Source organism: Erythrolamprus reginae, chromosome 9 (assembly GCF_031021105.1).
Source record: "Erythrolamprus reginae isolate rEryReg1 chromosome 9, rEryReg1.hap1, whole genome shotgun sequence".
Taxonomy (NCBI): domain Eukaryota; kingdom Metazoa; phylum Chordata; class Lepidosauria; order Squamata; family Dipsadidae; genus Erythrolamprus; species Erythrolamprus reginae.
Window position 1 is genome coordinate 20,122,060 of NC_091958.1, and position 21,024 is coordinate 20,143,083.

A 21,024-nucleotide genomic window follows, 5' to 3' on the forward strand; every position below is an offset into this window, starting at 1 on the left:
GCTGGAAGCGGTGCTGGCAGCATTTATGCTTCTGGCAGCCTCCGTTCGCCTAGCTAACCAGCCTGAGGCAGGGAGGACCCAGGAAGGAGAGCGCGGGAAACGCGAAGCAAATTGTCACCCCAGCGAGCGACACTGGTAAGGTTGTAAATCGAGGACTTCACAGTTCACTTGAACTATGATGATTGTTCCAGCCACTCCCACCTGGTCACATGGCCAGCAAGCCACTCCTACCCAGTGACACCCACAAAATAAGCCACACCCACAGTGTGGCAGTAAAAATTTTGGCTGCCCATTACTGCTGGTGTGGTAGGGGACTGCTCACTGGTAGCGGCTGCCAGATTGCACAATTTGCACGCAACTGTTCCAGTGGCAGTCCTATGGAGCCGCCATCTTTTTTCCTTCAATTTTTAGTATTTTTTGCTTTGTGTACAAGTCCAGTTGCCTCTTGAAAAACCATCTTTGGGACCTTTTGAGGGTATAGAATTCATATAGTGGCAATAAACGTATTTCTTTGTTACTTAGAGGGTGGTTTCTGTGTGCAGAATTGTTGACATTAGTTTTACCATTTGTTGTTGAAATTTCTTTCTACATATGTTCTGTGGATGCTTTTACTGCAATTCGTAAATGGTTTTGGCATGTAGATGTCTTCAGAATTAAAATTTCTTCTGGTTTTTATATTCAGCCTGGAGGCATAAATATAATGAATTTTCTAAAGGATGGTGGTATATAGAAAATATACTGCTCAAAAAATTAAAGGGAACACTCTAATAACACATCCTAGATCTGAATGAATGAAATATTCTCATTGAATACTTTGTTCTGTACAAAGTTGAATGTGCACAACAGCATGTGAAATGGATTGTCAATCAGTGTTGCTTCCTAAGTGAACAGTTTGATTTCACAGAAGTTTGATTTACTTGGAGTTGTATTCTATGGTTTAAGTGCCCCCCCCTTTCTTTTTGAGCAGTGTATTTTAACAGAAAAAAACCCACATAGGCTTTGGGAGGCGTTTTGGGGTGTGCATTTATGCACCCATGTATCCATGCACAAATACACACTTGTGATCATTACAAGTGGGTCCCTGCAATAAGCAGTCTCTGCTTTAATGTCTATATGTGCTTTCTGTTTCTAGCTTCATGTTCTTACTCACATTTTCCTCGTCGCCTCTCCCTCTCCTTCCATGGACGACCAAGGCATTAATCAAATGAACTTGTAAAAGATGGCCTTTATTAAATTATTTTTATAATGAGTTCCTCTTACCAAGAAATACAGTGTTAAAAGGGTGATATCACTTAAATTAATTAGCATCAGGAACGCGGGGCGGATAGAAGCGAGTGGATCTTAATCAATAGCAATATGATTACACCTATGCAGCAATTATAAATTATTTAAAAGAGTACCCCTAGGTTACTGACTACTTGCCTTTAAATTAAATTCCCTGTCAATAATTGATGCAAAGAATTAATGTGAGAACACCTTCAGTTACTGAAAACTTTTTTAAGGTGGCATAAAATATTGAACCATTGCCTGTCATTAGCAGATAACTTGTCTCTTTTGTAGACCATCCTTCTTTGTTAAATTGGCCAAGAAGGGCCTCCAGAGCATGAAAGATGGCTAATGGAGGGTGTTGAACAGAAACTCATCAATTTCAAGTAGGAAGAGACATGTCAGAGATCTGATGGATCTGGGCTTAAAATCCAGTGCTCGTAGATGCATTTTGGGGACCTGGCTTGTGTCAAAGTAAAATTTTACTTCCTGAAGGTACCACATCCCAGTTGAAGAATTTGACCTGGGAACACACTAGAGTTTATTAACAGCATTTCTAAGTATGTGTTGAATTGCTCACAAAATAACTTGCTTCATTCCTTTAGCATAGTGAGTATCCCTGAGACAGGAATTCTTGGATAGTCGTGAAAATTCGCATTGGGATTGCCTTAATGAATCCCGCAAAAGAGCCGGGGTGGCGCAGCAGGTAGGGTGCTGTATTGCAGCCCACTGAAGCTGACTGTAGATCTGAAGGTCAGCGGTTCAAATCTCATCACCGGCTCAAGGTTGACTCAGCCTTCCATCCTTCCAAGGTGGGTAAAATGAGGACCCGGATTGTGGGGGCCAAAGGCTGGCTCTGTTAAAAAGTGCTATTGCTAACATGTTGTAAGCCGCCCTGAGTCTAAGGAGAGGGGCGGCATAAAAATTAAATAAATAAATAAGTAAGTAAGTAAGTAAGTAAGTAAGTAAGTAAGAAAGAAAGAAAGAAAGAAAGAAGAAAGAAAGAAAGAAAGAAAGAAAGAAAGAAAGAAAGAAAGAAAGAAAGAAAGAAAGAAAGAACTGGTTATTAAATGTTGCAAAGTACATTAGGTGTGCATTTGGTCTCCATGCTGATTGTGAAGAAAGAAACCGATCACAACCTGTTTCATGAATCTGTTGTAGTTCACAGTGAGGACATTTGGCATAATGGGGAAAGAAGGCTGTGTTTTCCACAACCAAGTTAAAACAGTACTGCTTTTGTGCTCTGGTTTTGTCTAGAAGAAGGTGGTCTATTACCATTATCAGGAACCGTTATAGAAGTCTGACGGCAAAAAAAGACCTCATGGTCCATCTAGTCTGCCCTTATACTATTTTCTGTATTTTATCTTAGGATGGATATATGTTTATCCCAGGCATGTTTCAATTCAGTTACTCTGGATTTATCTACCACGTCTGCTGGAAGTTTGTTCCAAGGATCTACTACTCTTTCAGAAAAATAATATTTTCTCAGGTTGCTTTTGATCTTTCCCCCAACTAACTTCAGATTGTGTCCCCTTATTCTTGTGTTCACTTTCCTATTAAAAACACTTCCCTCCTGGACCTTATTTAACCCTTTAATATATTTAAATGTTTCGATCATGTCCCCCCCTTTTCCTTCTGTCCTCCAGACTATACAGATTGAGTTCATTAAGTCTTTCCTGATACGTTTTATGCTTAAGACCTTCCACCATTCTTGTAGCCCGTCTTTGGACCCGTTCAATTTTGTCAATACAGTATCTTTTTGTAGGTGAGGTCTCCAGAACTGAACACAGTATTCCAAATGTGGTCTCACCAGCACTCGATATAGCGGGATCATAATCTCCCTCTTCCTGCTTGTTATACCTCTAGCTATGCAGCCAAGCATCCTACTTGCTTTCCCTACCGCCTGACTGCACTGTTCACCCATTTTGAGACTGTCAGAAATCACTACCCCTAAATCCTTTTCCTTTGAAGTATTTGCTAACACAGAACTGCCAATACAATACTCGGATTGAGGATTCCTTTTCCCCAAGTGCATTATTTTACATTTGGAAACATTAAACTGCAGTTTCCATTTCATTGACTATTGGAGTTACTGTTGGTCACTCAACAAGAGTTGAGTACTTTGGGGTTGTAACTGTAGTTTGGGGTGGTTCTTAAATATTTTAAATGGAAAGAAAGATTAGCAAAAGAAGTCTAAATGGAACAGATCACGAATCTTATTGCAAATAGTCTTGTCCGTAGCCAGATTTTCCCCTGGATTTGGTTGCAACAGAGTTCTTTAAAATGGTAATCAATTAAAGGAGATCCTAAGTTAGTGATTAACATCCCAGTGCATAGTTTGTCTTTCACAAGGTCTGGTAGGAGCTCAGCTACAAACACACCAAAGAAACCAGAAGGTAAGCACCAATTTGCATTGAAGGATAGGTTGACCAAATGCTTTGTAGTTACATTGCCAGATAAATCATGATCTTGAATTCAGACCTGCCTTTTGTTTTTGTTCCAGCAAAAACAGTTTCTCTTACTTTCTTGGACTATGGGTGGGAAAAAACAGTATATTATCATGCTGTCCAGCTATGTCCATTCTCAGAGAGAATGTTGAAGTTGTTGAAGTTGTTCTTCAACAGCTGGCAACTGATACCTGATCCCGGAGCAATACTAATTCCTTCTCAAGACAGCAGACAGGATATACCAGTACTTACCAGGGATAGGTCAAGTTTGAGTTTCAGGCAGCCACTACAAGGGAAGTGAATATATTCAGTTGTTTGTTTTGATTGAAGCCATTAGAAGAACTTCCTACAGGTCCAGCCCATACTAACACTGTTGAGCTAAATCCTAATACAATTGGCCATATTGACACCTTAGTAATCTAAGGTGCTAAGAATGATGAAATGTTCTCAGGGCGTAAACAAACATGGGATGCAGATTAGGATCATTTCTCAAGGCAAAGAAAATCACAGGGTGTCCAACAAACCTGGAAATCAGGGAATCAGAATGCAGCTGCGAGAGCAGTCATGGGCTTACCTAGGTATGCCCATGTTTCACCAACACTCCGCAGTCTGCATTGGTTGCCGATCAATTTCCGGTCACAATCCAAAGTGTTGGTTATGACCTTTAGAGCCCTTCATGGCATTGGACCAGAATATCTCCGAGACCGCCTTCTGCCGCACGAATCCCAGCGACCGATTAGGTCCCACAGAGTGGGCCTTCTCCGGGTCCCATCAACTAAACAATGTTGGTTGGCGGGCCCCAGGGGAAAAGCCTTCTCTGTGGCGGCCCCGGCCCTCTGGAACCAACTCCCCCCAGAGATTAGAACTGCCCCTACTCTCCTTGCCTTTCGTAAGCTCCTTAAAACCCACCTTTGTCATCAGGCATGGGGGAACTGAGACATTTCCCCCGGGCATATACAATTTATGCATGGTATGTTTGTATGTATGTTTGTTTAGTAAATGGGGTTTTTAAATATTTTAAACTATAATTTAGATTTGTTATGAATTGTTTTATTCTGTTGTGAGCCACCCAGAGTCTGCGGATAGGGGCGGCATACAAATCTAAATAATAAATAAATAAAATAAATAAATTATCAGGGAAATCGTGAACAAAAACCCGGAATAAATCAGGGAGAAAACCAAACTATTAAAATGTTTAAAAGTCAGGAAAAAATCGTGTTTAAAAAAAAAGGATTGCGCTGCCTGGCAGAGTCAAGCAAAAATTTGCATAACTTTGGCAACAACTTGCTTCTTCCGCTACCGATATTTCTCCACGGCTTAGCCGTTTGGTATGATGTCATCTATGACCGTGCCTTAACTAGATCACAAGTTACAGGGAAGTATCAGGGAATTTCAAAATGCTTTCCCCCCCCGGACACCCTGAAACCAGGAAGCCGCCGTCAAATACACCACGGTCTAGCCAATACATTTTTTTAACACAGCAGATTTACAGCATACCAGACAGATGTATTTTTTTGCTCCACTTCGGGAAGGTATCAATTGAAACTGGAAACTTCAGCAGGCAAAATATATTTTATTCCACTACGTTCCAAATGTGATCTTACCAAGGTCATCCAACAGAAGTCTTCAGAGTGGTTAATGGCTTTCTTGGTGTAGGCTATAAGGTTCAATGGCTTCAGTGGTTAATGACCCACTATGGCCAATTTGCTGGTCATTTTGTGGGTGAAATGGCCTGGAGGCCATTATTATGATCGAAAAAGAAGATACCAGTACTTGTTCTGGTCATAGATTTCCATTGAGACTCAGATCTGTGAAGAATGCAAACTGATTGGGTCACTAACTGCAAGGATGCAAACTTCACAATTGCTCGGAGAGTTGTAAAATCCAATTTAATTCATAGAGAACCAACCAGTGGCAATGTTCTGACTGAATCCCAGAATCAAAGGTGTTGTGGTTAGCTCTGGCCCAGCTCCTGCTCCAAGGACTGAGGAGGTGGATGCGGGGAAAACATCAACATGTCATAGGCCTGTTTTGCTGCCGACAGAGTCAGACGGTGAATTGTCCTCTGTAGAAGGGAGTGACGGTGAGATGGACGAAGGGGGCTTGGAGGACAGCCCAGGAAGAAGTCAATCATCCTTATCTTCCTTAGATTTGGATGAGGAAATAATGATAGACCCACGCATGCGTAGAGCTATGCATAGGAGTGAACAGCTTCAAAAGTATTATAGGAGATAATTGAGTGCACCTGTGGTTGGGTGGGGTTCAAGTATTTATTTTATTTTATTCGATTTTTATGCCGCCCTTCTCCTTAGACTCAGGGTGGCTTACAACAATGTTAGCAATAGCACTGCCTCAGCGAGATCTTGCTTCTGTAGAGGAAACAAAATCTCACAAGGGACATACCCGTGCTTGAGATTTTGGTGATTTTTTTTTGCTTCTGCACATTGCTGAAATCTCATGCGCGTGTCCCTTGTTCCCTTTGTCCTTTGTTTCCTGCACATGCGCAGAAGCAAGTTCTCATTGGGGCACGCGCACCCGCCAATCACCCAAAGATGTATACGCAGTGCACTGGGAGCGGCAGGAGTGGCAACCCCTGCTTGATGTAGATGAAGAAGAGGAAGAAGGAGGAGGAGGAGAAGGAAGAAGAAGAAGAAGAAGAAGAAGAAGAAGAAGAAGAAGAAGAAGAAGAAGAAGAAGAAGAAGAAGAAGAAGAAGAAGAAGATGATAGTGGTGGAGGAAGAGGTAAGGAACAGGGAGGAGGAAGAGGATATTGATGTTACCCATTCAGTCATGTCCAACTCTTAGCAATTTCAGGGACCAGATCTTCCAATCTTGCACTCCTCCTTTGAATTATTCTGTGCTCTGGTTGTTGTCAGCTTTGATGTCCTGCTATCATGTTCTTTGGCAGCCTGGTTTCCTTTTACCGCCAACTCTGCTTTCTCTGGTGAATTCCCCTGTATGACATGGCCCAAATATGTGAGATGCAGTTATGTGCGTTGCCCAAAATACGTGAGACATGCATCGAAACCAACTTCCTTATTCTAGGAGATAAGGTTTTTCAGTTACTCTTTCTAGTCATAACCATAGCTAGATAAAGCAAGGACATCTGTGTATTTGTTCAAGGAGTCATGCATCCAAATATTCTCTGAGTGGCATATTCGCACAGTGGCCAACTCCAATTGAAGTATCAACTAAAAAAAATAATCGGGCAGATCTGCTCTGGCAAGCAATTCCTGGAAGGAGTTTTCACTTCAAGCCGGTGTAATCCCCCCTGTTCAATGTAGTTACTTCCAAGTAAACGTGTACCCGATCTAGCTTGATCTCTGAGGAAGTGCATTGAATAATAATATATGGCTTAAAGAAGATATATTTAGATGTAAAGGCCAGTCATACCTATCTAATAGATAAGATAAATCAGTTTCAGAAATCCTCCAGTGCATTTTATGATTCAGCTGTTATGGTTAACAAGCTGCCCACCAGTTTCTCAAGCCTTATAAAATCTGGTTATAATAGAGCAATAACTATTTTAGAGCAAAAGGGGTTGAGTTGCCGGAGGCGATTAGTCAGGCAGTGTGGTTTAAGTAAACTAATCTCAGCAGCCAGTATCTAGATGTGTTTCTTGGTGTGTGTGTGTGTGTGTGTGTGTGTGTAAGTGTACACACTTGGTACAATTCCTGTAATCGTAACCCCAGCCCTAGTTCACAAATTCTAAAGGTACCTTTAGAACTTGAATCAAATTAATCCATGTTAAGTTCACAGATTCAGATAAGATACTAACTGAGATTTGCTTCATGGTTTTATTATTGTTGTTGTTGGGTTTTTTTTGTTATTATTATTATTATTTTTTATTATTATTATTATTATTATTATTATTATTATTATTATTATGTCAGTACAACACAGCAAACGAGATCACTATGCTGGATTTCATATTTCATCATCATCATCATCATCATCATTATTATTATTATTATTATTATTATTATTATTATTATTATTATTTAATTGGACTTGTATGCCGCCTCTCTCCGTGGACTCAGGACGGCTCACAACATATCAAGAAAAACAATATACAATGACACAGCAGAGATCCAATTAATATAATAACTAATCTAAAATCATTGTAAAAACTAAAACATTAAAAAACATTGATTCAGCTTCAAACCGAACACATACCGCACATTCGTTGGACAGAGGCTAGGGTCTAGTGACCCCAAGGCTGGTGGTGTAAATAAGTTCTTGTGGAAGGTGAGGAGGGTGAGGGCAGTACGAATCTCCGGGGGGAGCTGATTCCAGAGGGCCGGAGCCCCCACAGAGAAGGCTCTTTCCCTAGGCCCCGCCAAGTGTTGTGAGCCGCTCCGAGTCCTCGGAGAGGGGCAGCATACAAATCTAATAAATTATTATTATAATTATTATAAGTGACATTGCCTAGTTGAAGGGACCTGAAGAAGCCCAACTCTGTGGGACCTAACCGGACGCTGGGATTCATGCAGCAGAAGGTGGGCCCATAAGTAATCTCGTCCAATGCCATGTAGGGTAAAATAATAAGGTAAAATTGTCTGACTATTCATAACATCATTTAGAGAAGTGAAACCAAATGTACCATATTAAATATAAACTTTTTTAAAAAAAATATTTTTATTGATTTTTTTAACAAGGTTAATATACACACAACATAAAACAGTGCATAGTGAAAAAAATTGCCCCCCCCCCCCGACACACACACTTACCCCACCACCATATCGGGGGTGTTTCTTATATAAACCACTATAAGCCAAGAGCAAAATATCTAATTACATATTATGGAGTGATTCCAATTTATTTCTTGTAGCTTGGTCTCGGATTCTACTCGCCATATATCGTCTTACTTTGTCCCACCGTCCCATCAGTTGTTTCAATTCAGTTTCATTATCCAAATTTATCCTTTTATCCATCATTTTAAATTGAATATGGTCCACCATCTACCTATACCAATTTTGCATTGTCCATTTTGTCGCATCCTAACATTAAATGTAAGCTATAATACACGTGGAGAGCCACTTTGGGTTTAGAACTGGGGTGCCTAACCTGATAGCTTTTAGAGTCAAGGATTTCCTATAGAATTGAAATCCCAGAACTCTTAAAATTGCCATAGTCGGATGGCAAACCTATGGCACGTGTGCCGCAGGTGGTACGTGGAGCCATATCTGAGAGCATGAGAGGCGTTGCCCTATGTCAGCTCCAGTGCACATGTACATGTATGTGCTGGCCATGTACACTGGCCAGCTGATTTTCAGCCTTCTTTTTGGCTGCTTTTCACTCCTGAAACCTGGGGATGCTGAAAAATGGCCCAGCGGCCCAACCGGAAGTTCTTTTCCAAACTTCCGGTTGGCCCATTTGGCCATTTATCACTCTTCCCTCCCACATCCCCAGGCTTCAGGAGGCCTTCCTGAACCCCGGGTAGAGTGGAAAACAGTTTAACGGTCTGTTTCAGTGAGGCCTGTGCGCATGTGCAAGAAGGGGGAGCATGGGGGATGGTGCGCCAGTGGTGGGTTCCTACTGGTGCGGTCCAGAGCTCCTCACCGGTAGGAACCCACTGATGATGCAATTTTTGGTGACGTTTTTTCAGAAGAAAAAATCTTCTCCGTGTCAGAAGAATCCCACCCGCCTGCACACCCAGCCTCATCTGGTCGGGTGATAGGAAAAGCAAGTAGGATGCTTGGCTGCATAGCTAGAGGTATAACAAGCAGGAAGAGGGAGATTGTGATCCCGCTATATAGAGCGCTGGTGAGACCACATTTGGAATACTGTGTTCAGTTCCGGAGACCTCACCTACAAAAAGATATTGACAAAATTGAACGGGTCCAAAGACGGGCTACAAGAATGGTGGAAGGTCTTAAGCATAAAACGTATCAGGAAAGACTTCATGAACTCAATCTGTATAGTCTGGAGGGCAGAAGGAAAAGGGGGGACATGATCGAAACATTTAAATATGTCAAAGGGTTAAATAAGGTTCAGGAGGGAAGTGTTTTTAATAGGAAAGTGAACACAAGAACAAGGGGACACAATCTGAAGTTAGTTGGGGGAAAGATCAAAAGCAACGTGAGAAAATATTATTTTACTGAAAGAGTAGTAGATCCTTGGAACAAACTTCCAGCAGACGTGGTTGGTAAATCCACAGTAACTGAATTTAAACATGCCTGGGATAAACATATATCCATCCTAAGATAAAATACAGGAAATAGTATAAGGGCAGACTAGATGGATCATGAGGTCTTTTTCTGCCGCCAGTCTTCTATGTTTCTATCTCAATGCCAACGTTTGTTCTTCACCCAAAGCACAGCTGAGACACTGGGGAAAAAATTGCTGAAAATTGCATCATCAGTGGGTTCCTATCATGGCGGCAATCTGGACTGCACCGGTAGGAACCCACCAATGTTGTGCTCATGCGGGCAGTGTGGGGGCAGTACACATGCACAGGGGGGAGACACTGCATTATGGGTGTGGGCACACCCGCATACGTGCACACCCTTTCGGCATCTGAGCAAAACAAGGTTCGCCATCGCTGCTCTAGTGGCTAAACTATCAGAGTACAAAATGGGAGATTGTGATTTACAATCCCATTTTAGATACAAAGCCAGCGGGGCGACCTTGGGATAATCACTCTCAGCCGTGAAAAGGTGGCAATGCAAACCACTTCCAACATCTGCCCCCCCCCCCAAAAAAAAAGCTGCAGGCAATTTACCAAGAATCAACACTGATTCAAAGATAATACTTTTTATTTATTTATTTATTTTGTCCAATACACAATGAGGGCTTTAGTGGGTATATATCTATATACACATAGTAAAATACATGATGAAGGTTATAGAGGAGATACTCATAGTAAAATATATCTAAGAAAGAATAGAAAAGAAGATATAGTAATAGAACATACCAATGAAAGAATAGAAGAAGAGATATAGGAATAGAAGAAAGGTATAGGAGATATAGGAGAGCAATAGGACAGGGGACGGAAGGCACTCTAGTGCACTTGTACTCGCCCCTTACTGACCTCTTAGGAATCTGGATAGGTCAACCGTAGATAATCTAAGGGTAAAGTGTTGGGGGTTTGGGGATGACACTATGGAGTCCGGTAATGAGTTCCACGCTTCGACAACTCGGTTACTGAAGTCATATTTTTTACAGTCAAGTTTGGAGCGGTTAATATTAAGTTTAAATCTGTTGTGTGCTCTTGTGTTGTTGTGGTTGAAGCTGAAGTAGTTGCCGACAGGCAGGACGTTGCAGCATATGATCTTGTGGGCAATACTTAGATCTTGTTTAAGGCTTCTTAGTTCTAAACTTTCTAGGCCACAATAGAGCCTCAAATCTCTGTTCTTAAGTGAGACGTTTGTTAAGTGGTTTTTACCCCTGTTTTACTCTTGACTTTTATTGTTTTATCAATGTATAAAATACATAAAAATAGGAAAGAAAAAGAGATGGGGCAGAAAATAGGAGGTACAAGGGAAGAAAGAAAAAATAGTTGGCTTCTAACTTTTTGGCACGCTACTGTATAACAACAGTACAGCTGATTATTATGTGTATGATTTTGGACCGTTTATAGGAATATGCTATTTCTCAAAGTAAACCTTAATTCAAGTCAGTATATCTGTATGTGGCTGGGTAGTTATTCAAAACTTATCTATATGTAAACCTTTCTGTGTATGCACAACCTTGGAAAACAAGGATTGCTCATATGTTAACAACAGCCTCAACTTTTTACTTTCACAAATTAGTATATAACCAGTCACTTCTATAACAACAAATCTAGCTAATTCGCAAAACCAAAAGCTCCAGATTTTTTTCCATCATAAGCACAAAACTCAGAAGTGATATTGAAATTAAAAATGTAATTAAATATCTTCTCTTTGAATAAAACAGCCAGCTTCCTTGCTGTGGAAATAATATGCAATTTTTTTGCACTTAATAATCTTTATAAACTATCACAATTTATAACAGTTTGGCCCCATTTTATAAGCTTTCTTGCCACATTTATTTATTTATTTATTGGATTTGTATGCCGCCCCTCTCCGGAGACTCGGGGCGGCTAACAGTGACAATAAAACAGTGTACAATAGTAATTTGGTATTAGAAATGATTAAAAATCCATTAATATAAAAACCAAACATACATACATACGTACCATGCATAGAATTGTAAAGGCCTAGGGGGAAAGAGGATCTCAATTCCCCCATGCCTGGCAGCAGAGGTGGGTTTTAAGTTGTTTATGAAAGGCAAGGAGGGTGGGGGCAGTTCTAATCTCTGGGGGGAGTTGGTTCCAGAAGGCCGGGGCCGCCACAGAGAAGGCTCTTCCCCTGGGTCCCGCCAGGCGACAATGCTTAGTTGACGGGAACCGGAGAAGATCCACTCTGTGGGACCTAACTGGTTTGTTAACTGACTCCTATTTTTGCAAAAAAACTGGTGAAAAATGGGCTGTTTTTCACAAAAACGGGAGTGTTTTTGCCTTCCTCCAGTCTCCAGGAACCCTGTGCAGGCCTCCCAAACCCCCTGCGCACCCCATTTTTGTGAAAAATGAGCCCATTTTTCACAAAAATGAGATGTGAGGGTAGGGCTTTGGGAGGCCAAAAATGGCTGTATTCAGTGTATAAGAAGCAATGTTATTTCCATCCTGTTATGTTGGGGGGTAGGGCAAAGGTGCATCTTATACTCCGAAAAATACAGTAACTAAAACCCCTTTACTTAGTTAAGTTAGTACATAGTTGTAGCATATAGTAGTTGTAGCAGTGGGTCTTAAATCCTGCAGCTACCGGTTCACGCAACGCTTCTGTGCATGAGCAGAAGAGTCCTGGGTGGGTGGGCGGAGCCTATCCCCCACTGCCGCTAACGGTTCACAGAACTGGGCAGAACCGGGATCAACCCACCGCTACATTGTTGCTAAGTGAATCAGACATCGCCATTGACGTAACTTGTCAGAAGTTCGCAAGAGGTGATCCTTGGAAATGGCAATCAATCGGCAAGTGTCTGATTTTGGTGTCTATGTGTCCATGGAGACATCGTGTGAAAAATGGTCATAAGTCACTTGTTTTCATTTGGTATTGTAAATTTGAACGGTCACTGAAAAAAATGATGTAAAGGGAGGACTATCTGTGATGATGATAATGACGATAATGATAATAATAATAATAATAATAATAATAATAATAATAATAATAATAATAATAATACAACAACAATAATAATACAACAATAATAATAATAATAATAATAATAATAATAATAATAATAATAATAAGCTGACAGAGTCGTTGCAGCTCAATTTTTAGATCATATTTCACAAATTTCTCTAGCTGCTTCTCCTCAATCCCAGGAGACAGAATTGAGGAGAAGCAGCTAGAGAAATTTGCGAAATTCGAATATCTGAATATCGAGCTGCAATGACTCTGGCATAAGCCAGTGAAAGTGGTCCCAGTGGTCCTTGGAATGCTGGGCGCAGTGCCAAAGAATCTCAGGGGACATTTGAAAACCATCAGAATTGACAAAATCTCCATCTGTCAATTGCAAAAGACTACTTTACTGGCAGTATTCTAGGTGTGGTTTTACTAAGGCTTTATAGAGTGGTATTAGTACCTTGCTTGATCTTGATTGTATCCTTCTGTTAATGCATTTTAGAATTGCATTAGCTGTTTTGGCTGCCACCACACAATGCCGGCTGATATTCAACTGGTTGTCCATGGGGAGCAACTTTTGGGGCATTCCCTTAGAATACATCCCATAAAATACGTACAGTAGTCCTTGAAATATGACCACAGTTTAGCCCAAAATTTCCATTCCTAAGCAACACAGTTGTTAAGTGATTTTTTGATCCATTTTTCAACTTTTCTTGCCATAGGGGTTAGTTGAACGTCTCTGTGGAGGGGGGGCATACAAGTGTAATAAATTATTTAATAATAATAATAATAATAATAATAATAATAATATTAATAATAATAATAATAATATAATCATATGATGACCCAGCCCCATATTTTTCTTCTAGAGCACATTCCACCTTATGAAAAGGAAAAAAAGAAAAGAAAATAACCTTTGGAAGATTCACAAGCATATCAAACTAATGAATTCCTTATCTCTTCCCTCCTCCATAAATAATGAAAGATTTCGCAGCGGCCAATTTTCAGTGTGTAACAAACTACAGTTTCTCATTTTCAGCTGAAGCAGACAACTGTGTTTTGCTACAAACTGTGATCAGAAGCTTGTGCAGAAAGAAAAGAGAGAATGAAACTTTTAACTATTGAGTCAGAATCTGCATCTGCTAATGGGCCCAAGAGTTACTTTAGTCTGAAAACCTAGTGGACTTTAAAAAGCAATCATGTTCCAGCTTTTCTCAGCTTTCGACCTTCCAATAGATGTAAAAAAGAAAAGAAAGAAGTAGTAAATTTAACAAATAAATCTCTTGCCAGAAATCTGTTAGTGTGATCTTGATTATACGTGAGATTATACGTGAATATAACACTTGCCTAATTCACAGTAGGCATTTGATTCCCTTCCAAAAATGTTTCACAGAAGAAAATTCCTGAGAAATATTAACATGAAGAATGTTACCCTACTCCTTTTATTTTTACATTTAATTCTGGTTATATAACACATAAATACATAAATATTTTCTTCCTTAGTTCTTGTAGGTTTAAGAGTCGTGGATGGATTTAACTTGCAGGAATTCTTTCTCAGCTAGACATTAAGGTACGAATACAGTTGAAGAATATAGAAGCAGTGGAAAAAAATTAGAATGAAAGCCACATAAATCCCCTTTCCTCTTTGTCCATTCTTCCTGTAAGAAATATGAACATAAAGTAAATGAAACTGCTGAACCAAATCACCAAAGGATTTCCAAGAGAGTAGCAAATAGATTTCCAGTAAGGATGACTCTATATTACAAAGAGTGAATACATTCTTGCTAAGGAATTAATTAAAGTATCTTTTTGAACTATCTATTTATAACTTATAACTCATATCTGGATAGTTACTCATCTTTGAGTTGATCCTTTATTGTGGAGAAACTATTTTGAGAACCAGAACATGCCAATACAGAGGAATAAAAGGATCAAAACACTTATGCATGACTATTTTAAGTCAAAAGCACAAATCATACGAATTATGAAAGTTGTTTGTGTTTGTATTGAAACATACTTTTTTTTTTAGTGTTTCACACCATCTGTGTTGCTGAAAAGTTGATGACTAAACATATCCGGAACTTATATCATAATTCTCAGAATTCATCTAATGAACAAGACTTGTTTCCATTTTGTCAACTTGTATGCCATTTCACGCGCGGCACAAATTGTTCCGAAATGTTGGTTTCCGAACAAAATGAAACTCTTTTATCAGTGAAATTCTATGCTGATCAGCAGTTGTGGCCTAACCATGCTCTTCCCACCAGTCAAGACTAGTCTTAGTTTATGGGAAGCTGTAGAAGGGGCTTTAAGACAAAGTAGACGTTTTGTTTCAGTTTCGCCATCTTAAATATGAAAAGGCTGAGATATTTCATTGGCTTAACCGTAACACTAGTGGTGTTCAGCCAATGATGGGCTCCTATGGGTACGGTCAGGTATGCAGTACTGGTAGCAAAACTTTGGTCAGGTACACAGCACCGGTAGCAAAATTTTGATTCCCCCCCCCCCTTTCTGGGCTCTGGGTATGTTTTTTCTATCACAGTACAGTAATTGAGGTTGAATGTGTATAATTTTAGAAGAGCTGTGCGTGCGTCTGTGTACATACACTTTATATATTAAATAATCAGGGGTGGGCTACTGCCCGGACGTGGGGGGGACGCAGTGGGATAGCGAACATGGAGCTCCACCCCAGAACACCCAATTTGCACTGAAAGATGTTGAAACAAAATGCAAAAGCCACGCCCACAGTGTGGTGGTAAAAATTTGTGTTCAGCAGACATACAACTTGTGTAGTAAAGTACTGTTTAAACTCTAGGCAATTACTGAGCAATGCTGATTACTAATAATATTGCATTGGTGTTAAGGATGATAACTCTTGAGGCTAAAACATATGATGAAAGATTGAGTAAACTAGATATGTATAGTCTAACAAAGAGAAGGACTAGGGCACTGATGGCGAACCTACAGCATGAGTGCCACAGGTGGCACGTAGAGCCATATCTGCTGGTACACGAGCCATTGCCTTACTCAATTCCAGTGTGCATGTGTGTGCTGGCCAGCTTATTTTTGGCTTGCACAGAAGCTCTGGGAGGGCATTTTTACCCTCCCCCGGCTCCAGGGAAGCTTTTGGACCCTGGGGAGGGAAAAACACGAGCCTACTGGGCCCACCAGAAGTTGAGGGCCTCCGGGGGTGAGATAAGCTGTTTTTGCCCTCCCCAGGCATTGAATTATGGGTGTGTACACTCATGAATACACAACAGCTTGTGCCCATGCTCTTTCGGCACCCAAGGAAAAAATGTTTGCCATCACTGGACTAGGGTGAGAGGGTAGTGGTCTTCCAGCACTTGAGGGACTATCACTTTATTCTACAAAGCATCTACAAGCAGGACTAGAAGTGCCAGGATCAGAGGCAGTAGGTGGAAGTAGGTGGCATGATTGGCTCAGGAATTCTGGGAGCTGAAGCCCACAAGTCCTAGAAGAGCCAACTTTGCCTACCCCTGACCTAGGGCAATGGCTCGAGTGCCTGCAAAAATTGCTCCACTTGTCACCTGTGGCACACATGCCATAGGTTCACCGTCATGGGCCTATAATATGCTTTTTGGAGAGCTCACCTACAAAAAGATATTGATAAAATTGAACAGGCCCAAAGGCGGGCTATAAAAATGGTGGAAGGTCTTCAGCATAAAACTTATCAGGGAAGACTTCATAAACTCAATCTGTATAGTCTGGAGGACAGGAGGGAAAGGGGGGGGACATCATTGAAACATTTAAATATGTTTAAAGGCTTAAATAAGGTTCAGGAGGGAAGTGTTTTTAATAGGAAAGTGAACACAAGAACAAGGGGACGCAATCTGAGGTTAGTTGGGGGAAAGATCAGAAGCAACATGAGAAAATATTATTTGAGTGAAAGAGTAGTAGATGCTTGGAACAAACTTCCAGCAGACATGGTTGGTAAATCCACAGGAGCTGAATTTAAACATGCCTGGGATAAACATAGATCCATTCTAAGATAAAATACAGGAAATAGTATAAGGGCAGACTAGATGGACCAGGAGGTCTTTTTCTGCCGTCACTCTTCTATGTTTCTACTTTAGTGCTAGTTATTTGCAAATGAGATTTCTACTCATCCTCTTCAAGAAAGAAAAAAACAACAAAAAAGAGCTCTAAAAAGTGATTTTCAAATTAAGGCGATGAAACTTTTAAGTTTGTCCTGTAACTTGCAACATAAGACTGAGTTATCCCACTGGTTTTCTAAGGTTCAGGTATTAACATAAATACAGCCCATTAACACTTGTTCCTCTCTGTCAGGACATAAATTAAGTCTGCAGGTGTTCCATGAAGCTTTACCCTTGGTACTAATTAAGCCTTGATAATTAGGTTTGTTAAATTCAGGCCTTTAAGCTTATGTCCCTCTTTGGGTTGGCAAAATTAAGATTTGCAATATGGAAAGCCAGCTTCTGTTCGAAGCCCCGCTCCTATTTTAAAATGAGGCAGCAGTTAGAAATTCTTTTGTGCTTTTATGGCAGCAAATATGAAACCGAGCTTATTTTACGTGTTAAAAGTATATTTTATATCCGCAGCCATCACGCTTGTATAATGATAATAATACTTTTTATCTCACCCATCCTCAGGCACCAAATTGCCTTTGTCATTCTTTAATGAAGGTCTTGCTTCAAAAGCAGTGAGCAGTGTGGGATCTGCTGGAGGAATCATTTCCTTTTCTCAGTCTACAGTGTAAACTTGCACATAAATGTGTTGTGCTTCTAGTAAAATGTTAGAAAAGTATTATTAGAAACACTGCAACACACGAGCACAGGGGCCGTATCAGGGTTGTGTTTGACCTTGCAGGGGTAGCAGGTTGGGCGTGGCCACAGTGGGTGTGGCTGGCACTCATGTCAGGGGTGCTTGTAGCAGCCTGAGTGTTCTACCAGCGAAAACAGGTTCCCGAGTTCCGTTTTTGGCTACCATGACCACCTGCAACCCTCTACCAGCAAAAACGAATTCCTGAATTTGGTTTTCGCCTATCACGACTTTCTGCAACCCTCTACCAGTGAAAACAGGTTCCCGAGCTCCGTGTTTGGCTACCATGGCCTCCTGCAACCCCCTGAATTCTGTTTTCATCTATCACGACGACCTGCAATCCTCTACCAGTGAAAACAGGTTCCTGAGCTCCATTTTTGGCTACCGCGACTTCCCGCAACACTCTGCCAGTGAAAACGGCAAAGGGTTGCAGGAGGCCATGAGACCTGAAAACAGAGCTCCGGAGCCCGTTTTCACTGATAAAAGCACCATGGGCCAGTCCTTTGCTATTTCCAGGGCCAGATCTAAGCACCTTGTGAGCTGGATCCAGCCTCGCAGACCAGATCTAAGCACCCTGCCATCGGGATCTGGCCCCTGGGCCTTGAGTTTAACACCCTGCCTGGACTAGCACCTTCAGTGGAAATAATCACAGATCCATTTTTGTTATGATTTGAATGTATATAGCCATGGCGAACCTTTATTTCCTCGGGTGCCGAAATATCGTGTGCGTGCAATTTTGCACATGCGTGAGTGCCCACAACCATAATTCAGTGCCTGGGGAAGGCGAAAACAGCTTCCCCCTGTTTCCCAACTTCTGTCGGGCCCAGTAGACTCGTGTTTCGCACTACCCAGGCCCCAAAGGCTTCCCTGGAGCCGGGGAGGGTAAAAACGCTGTCTCTCATCCCCCCTAGATGAATGGATTGGATGAATGCAGAAGAAGACAGTGGATGAATGTTGAATGGATTGGATGAATGCAGAAGACGACAAAAGGATGAACGTTGCAGAAGAAGACAGTGACATAACCTGTTCTGTACCCTCCCTACCAAACGAACTCTGAATACAATTCAAGCACAGATTCAAAGGTGACAGGTTTGGCTTTCCTGAAAGAACAAAAAAGGCATGCTCTGTTTGGACAGGTATGTTGTCCAAGGTACGACACATATGACTGTGCTGAAGTTTCCCATCGGAAAGACAACCAGACAGCAAACCACTGCCTGTGTCTTTGGTTTCCGAGACTGCTTCTGCAAGCACTTTCAGTGGGAAGGGTCTTCCCCAGTGAGAACATCTGCGGCCCCAAATGATGCATCGGCTGAGAATGAAAGTTCAAACTTCCTCTGATTTCTGTCGCACGTAATGCAGATTGTTGTTTCTTTCTGAACCTGTTCCGTGATTCACCTGCACAAGCATCTGTGTAGTTTCTTAAAACCAGTGCTAGGGTGGCAACAACATATTGAACACTTAAGTAATTTGCTTAACAATATTTTTTTAAAATAAAAAAAAACCACCCACAAAGTGGAAGGTTCCTTTGGGGATTTCTGATTACTTGCAACACATACTGGAACATCAAGTGATCAGAATGGATTTCCTTGCTGGTTAATATTTTATTTATTCCATAAATATAGCATCCCTCCAGTTGCATGTTTGATGAATGTCATTTTTCAACTAGAATAAATTACACTACAGTGAAATGACTCCAGTTAGGCACTTATATGTAGCAGTCATGATGGGATTTTATTTTATTTTTCTTCATTTGTGAGATGGTAGATGAAGATCACAATTGTAATCACTGGAACTTAACTACATGAAATAGCTGGCTGGCTGGCTGGCTGGATAGATGGATGGATGGACGATGGATGGATGGCTGGATGGATATGAAATTATTTTCAACTCCGAGTGATCACATAGACTCTCTTTTTGAATATGTATCTCTAATCTTTCTTTCAGGGCTTCCAATGGTGTAGACATCCCCATTGTGAGTTAGTCTATCCACCTTCTTGCTGATCAACCTCTTCTTTTTCCTTCTACCTTTTTGAGTATTAGAGCTTTTTCAAGAATGCTGGGTCCTTCACTCAATGTGTCTGAAATAGGATCATCTTTTTCTTTCTTTCTTTGAAAACATTTCACTTCTCATCCAAGAAGCGTCTTCGGTTCTTTTGGTTGATCTATTTGTTTTCTTGGTTATCTCAGGAGTCCAGAATAGTCTCCAACACCAAAGTTCAAAGGTGTCAACACTCTTCCTATTTCATTTCTTCCAAGTCCAACTTTCCACTTGAATAGAGTGTTACAGCAAATATCATGGGGTTGCACAATCCTTATCTTTGTATAGACACATCATAGATCCCACCATTTGAATTATCTTTTCCAAGGCACTTTTCTCGACTGCCTCTTCCTTTGGTATTGATAATTCATTTTTTTTCTTTTTTAGTTCTAAAATAAAGTAAGTTAGTAAATAAGGGATGGGGAAAAATTAGCAAACCACTAAAGGTTTAATAGCCTTTGCAATTTGTCACTATTCATTGTACTAAATGTGTCATTGCCTAGAAAGTAAAATTTAATTGTCTGCTATGTTTTCAAGATGCACCATAATAATTCCTGTACAGTATATCAAAAAGTAAAATATATAACTTAGATGTTTTTCAGATAAGCTGGGAGATATAAGTTTGCAAAAATGTGCTTAAATGTTTTCTATGCATCAGTAGTTAGCGTTTGTAGTCTCCATTTATTTAAATTATTTATATTGTTTTAAATTATTTGAATGCAACTTACATCAAATTTTCACATGAAATAATGACCAGGAATTCTGGATTCTCCATCAAAATTAGTTGACATTTAAAAAACAGGCTACTAATAAAAATATTAAAGAATGACAGAGTGAAGACAAAAAATCATAGAATCTGTAGTCTCTTGGGTCATGTTGATCTCCATTTGAATGACATATTAGAGCTATCACCTTTTTTTCCATTGGATTAATCCTTTTAGTTTGCAATTCTGTGTGCTGGTCATTTATTTTGAGTAGTACCACATCCAGAAGTTGAGTCTTAATATTTCAAATTCATAATTTGCTTTGTTTTGTTTTAAATCAAAAGAGACGTCTACTAGCATTGGGTAGAATTTATGATAGTTTATAATCATAGATCACAATCTCATTTATTTATGTTTCCCCAATCCTTTTCATGAGATTTACATTCTATTTAGAGCTTAATAGCAATTTTTAATCTTTTAAAAGTGATACAATATACTCCATTGTTTACAATCAATTTGTAGAAGGACAAGCAGAACCGAGGGCAGAGTCAAGAGAGTGAACATCCTATAATTGTTCACTTCCCACAAATAATCTAAGTTCAGCCCCTCTTGAATTTTAATTC

The 21,024-nt window shown here is 40.3% G+C and overlaps 1 protein-coding gene across 7 annotated transcripts in view; it reads left to right on the forward strand.

The window, feature by feature from the left end:
* WWOX (WW domain containing oxidoreductase) overlaps positions 1–21,024 on the forward strand; it is a 760,885-nt gene that overhangs the window by 472,147 nt on the left and 267,714 nt on the right. The window contains exon 9 of one of the 7 annotated variants that reach the window (XM_070760431.1): positions 18,571–19,291. The exons of 4 other annotated variants lie outside the window; for them this stretch is intronic. In XM_070760431.1, coding sequence (XP_070616532.1) covers positions 18,571–18,630 — 60 coding nt within the window. In that variant the 3' untranslated portion in view covers positions 18,631–19,291. Of the gene's footprint in view, positions 1–13,728; positions 15,080–18,570; positions 19,292–21,024 lie in introns of those variants that run through there. 2 more of the 7 variants (XM_070760432.1, XM_070760428.1) reach the window with 2 other exon arrangements.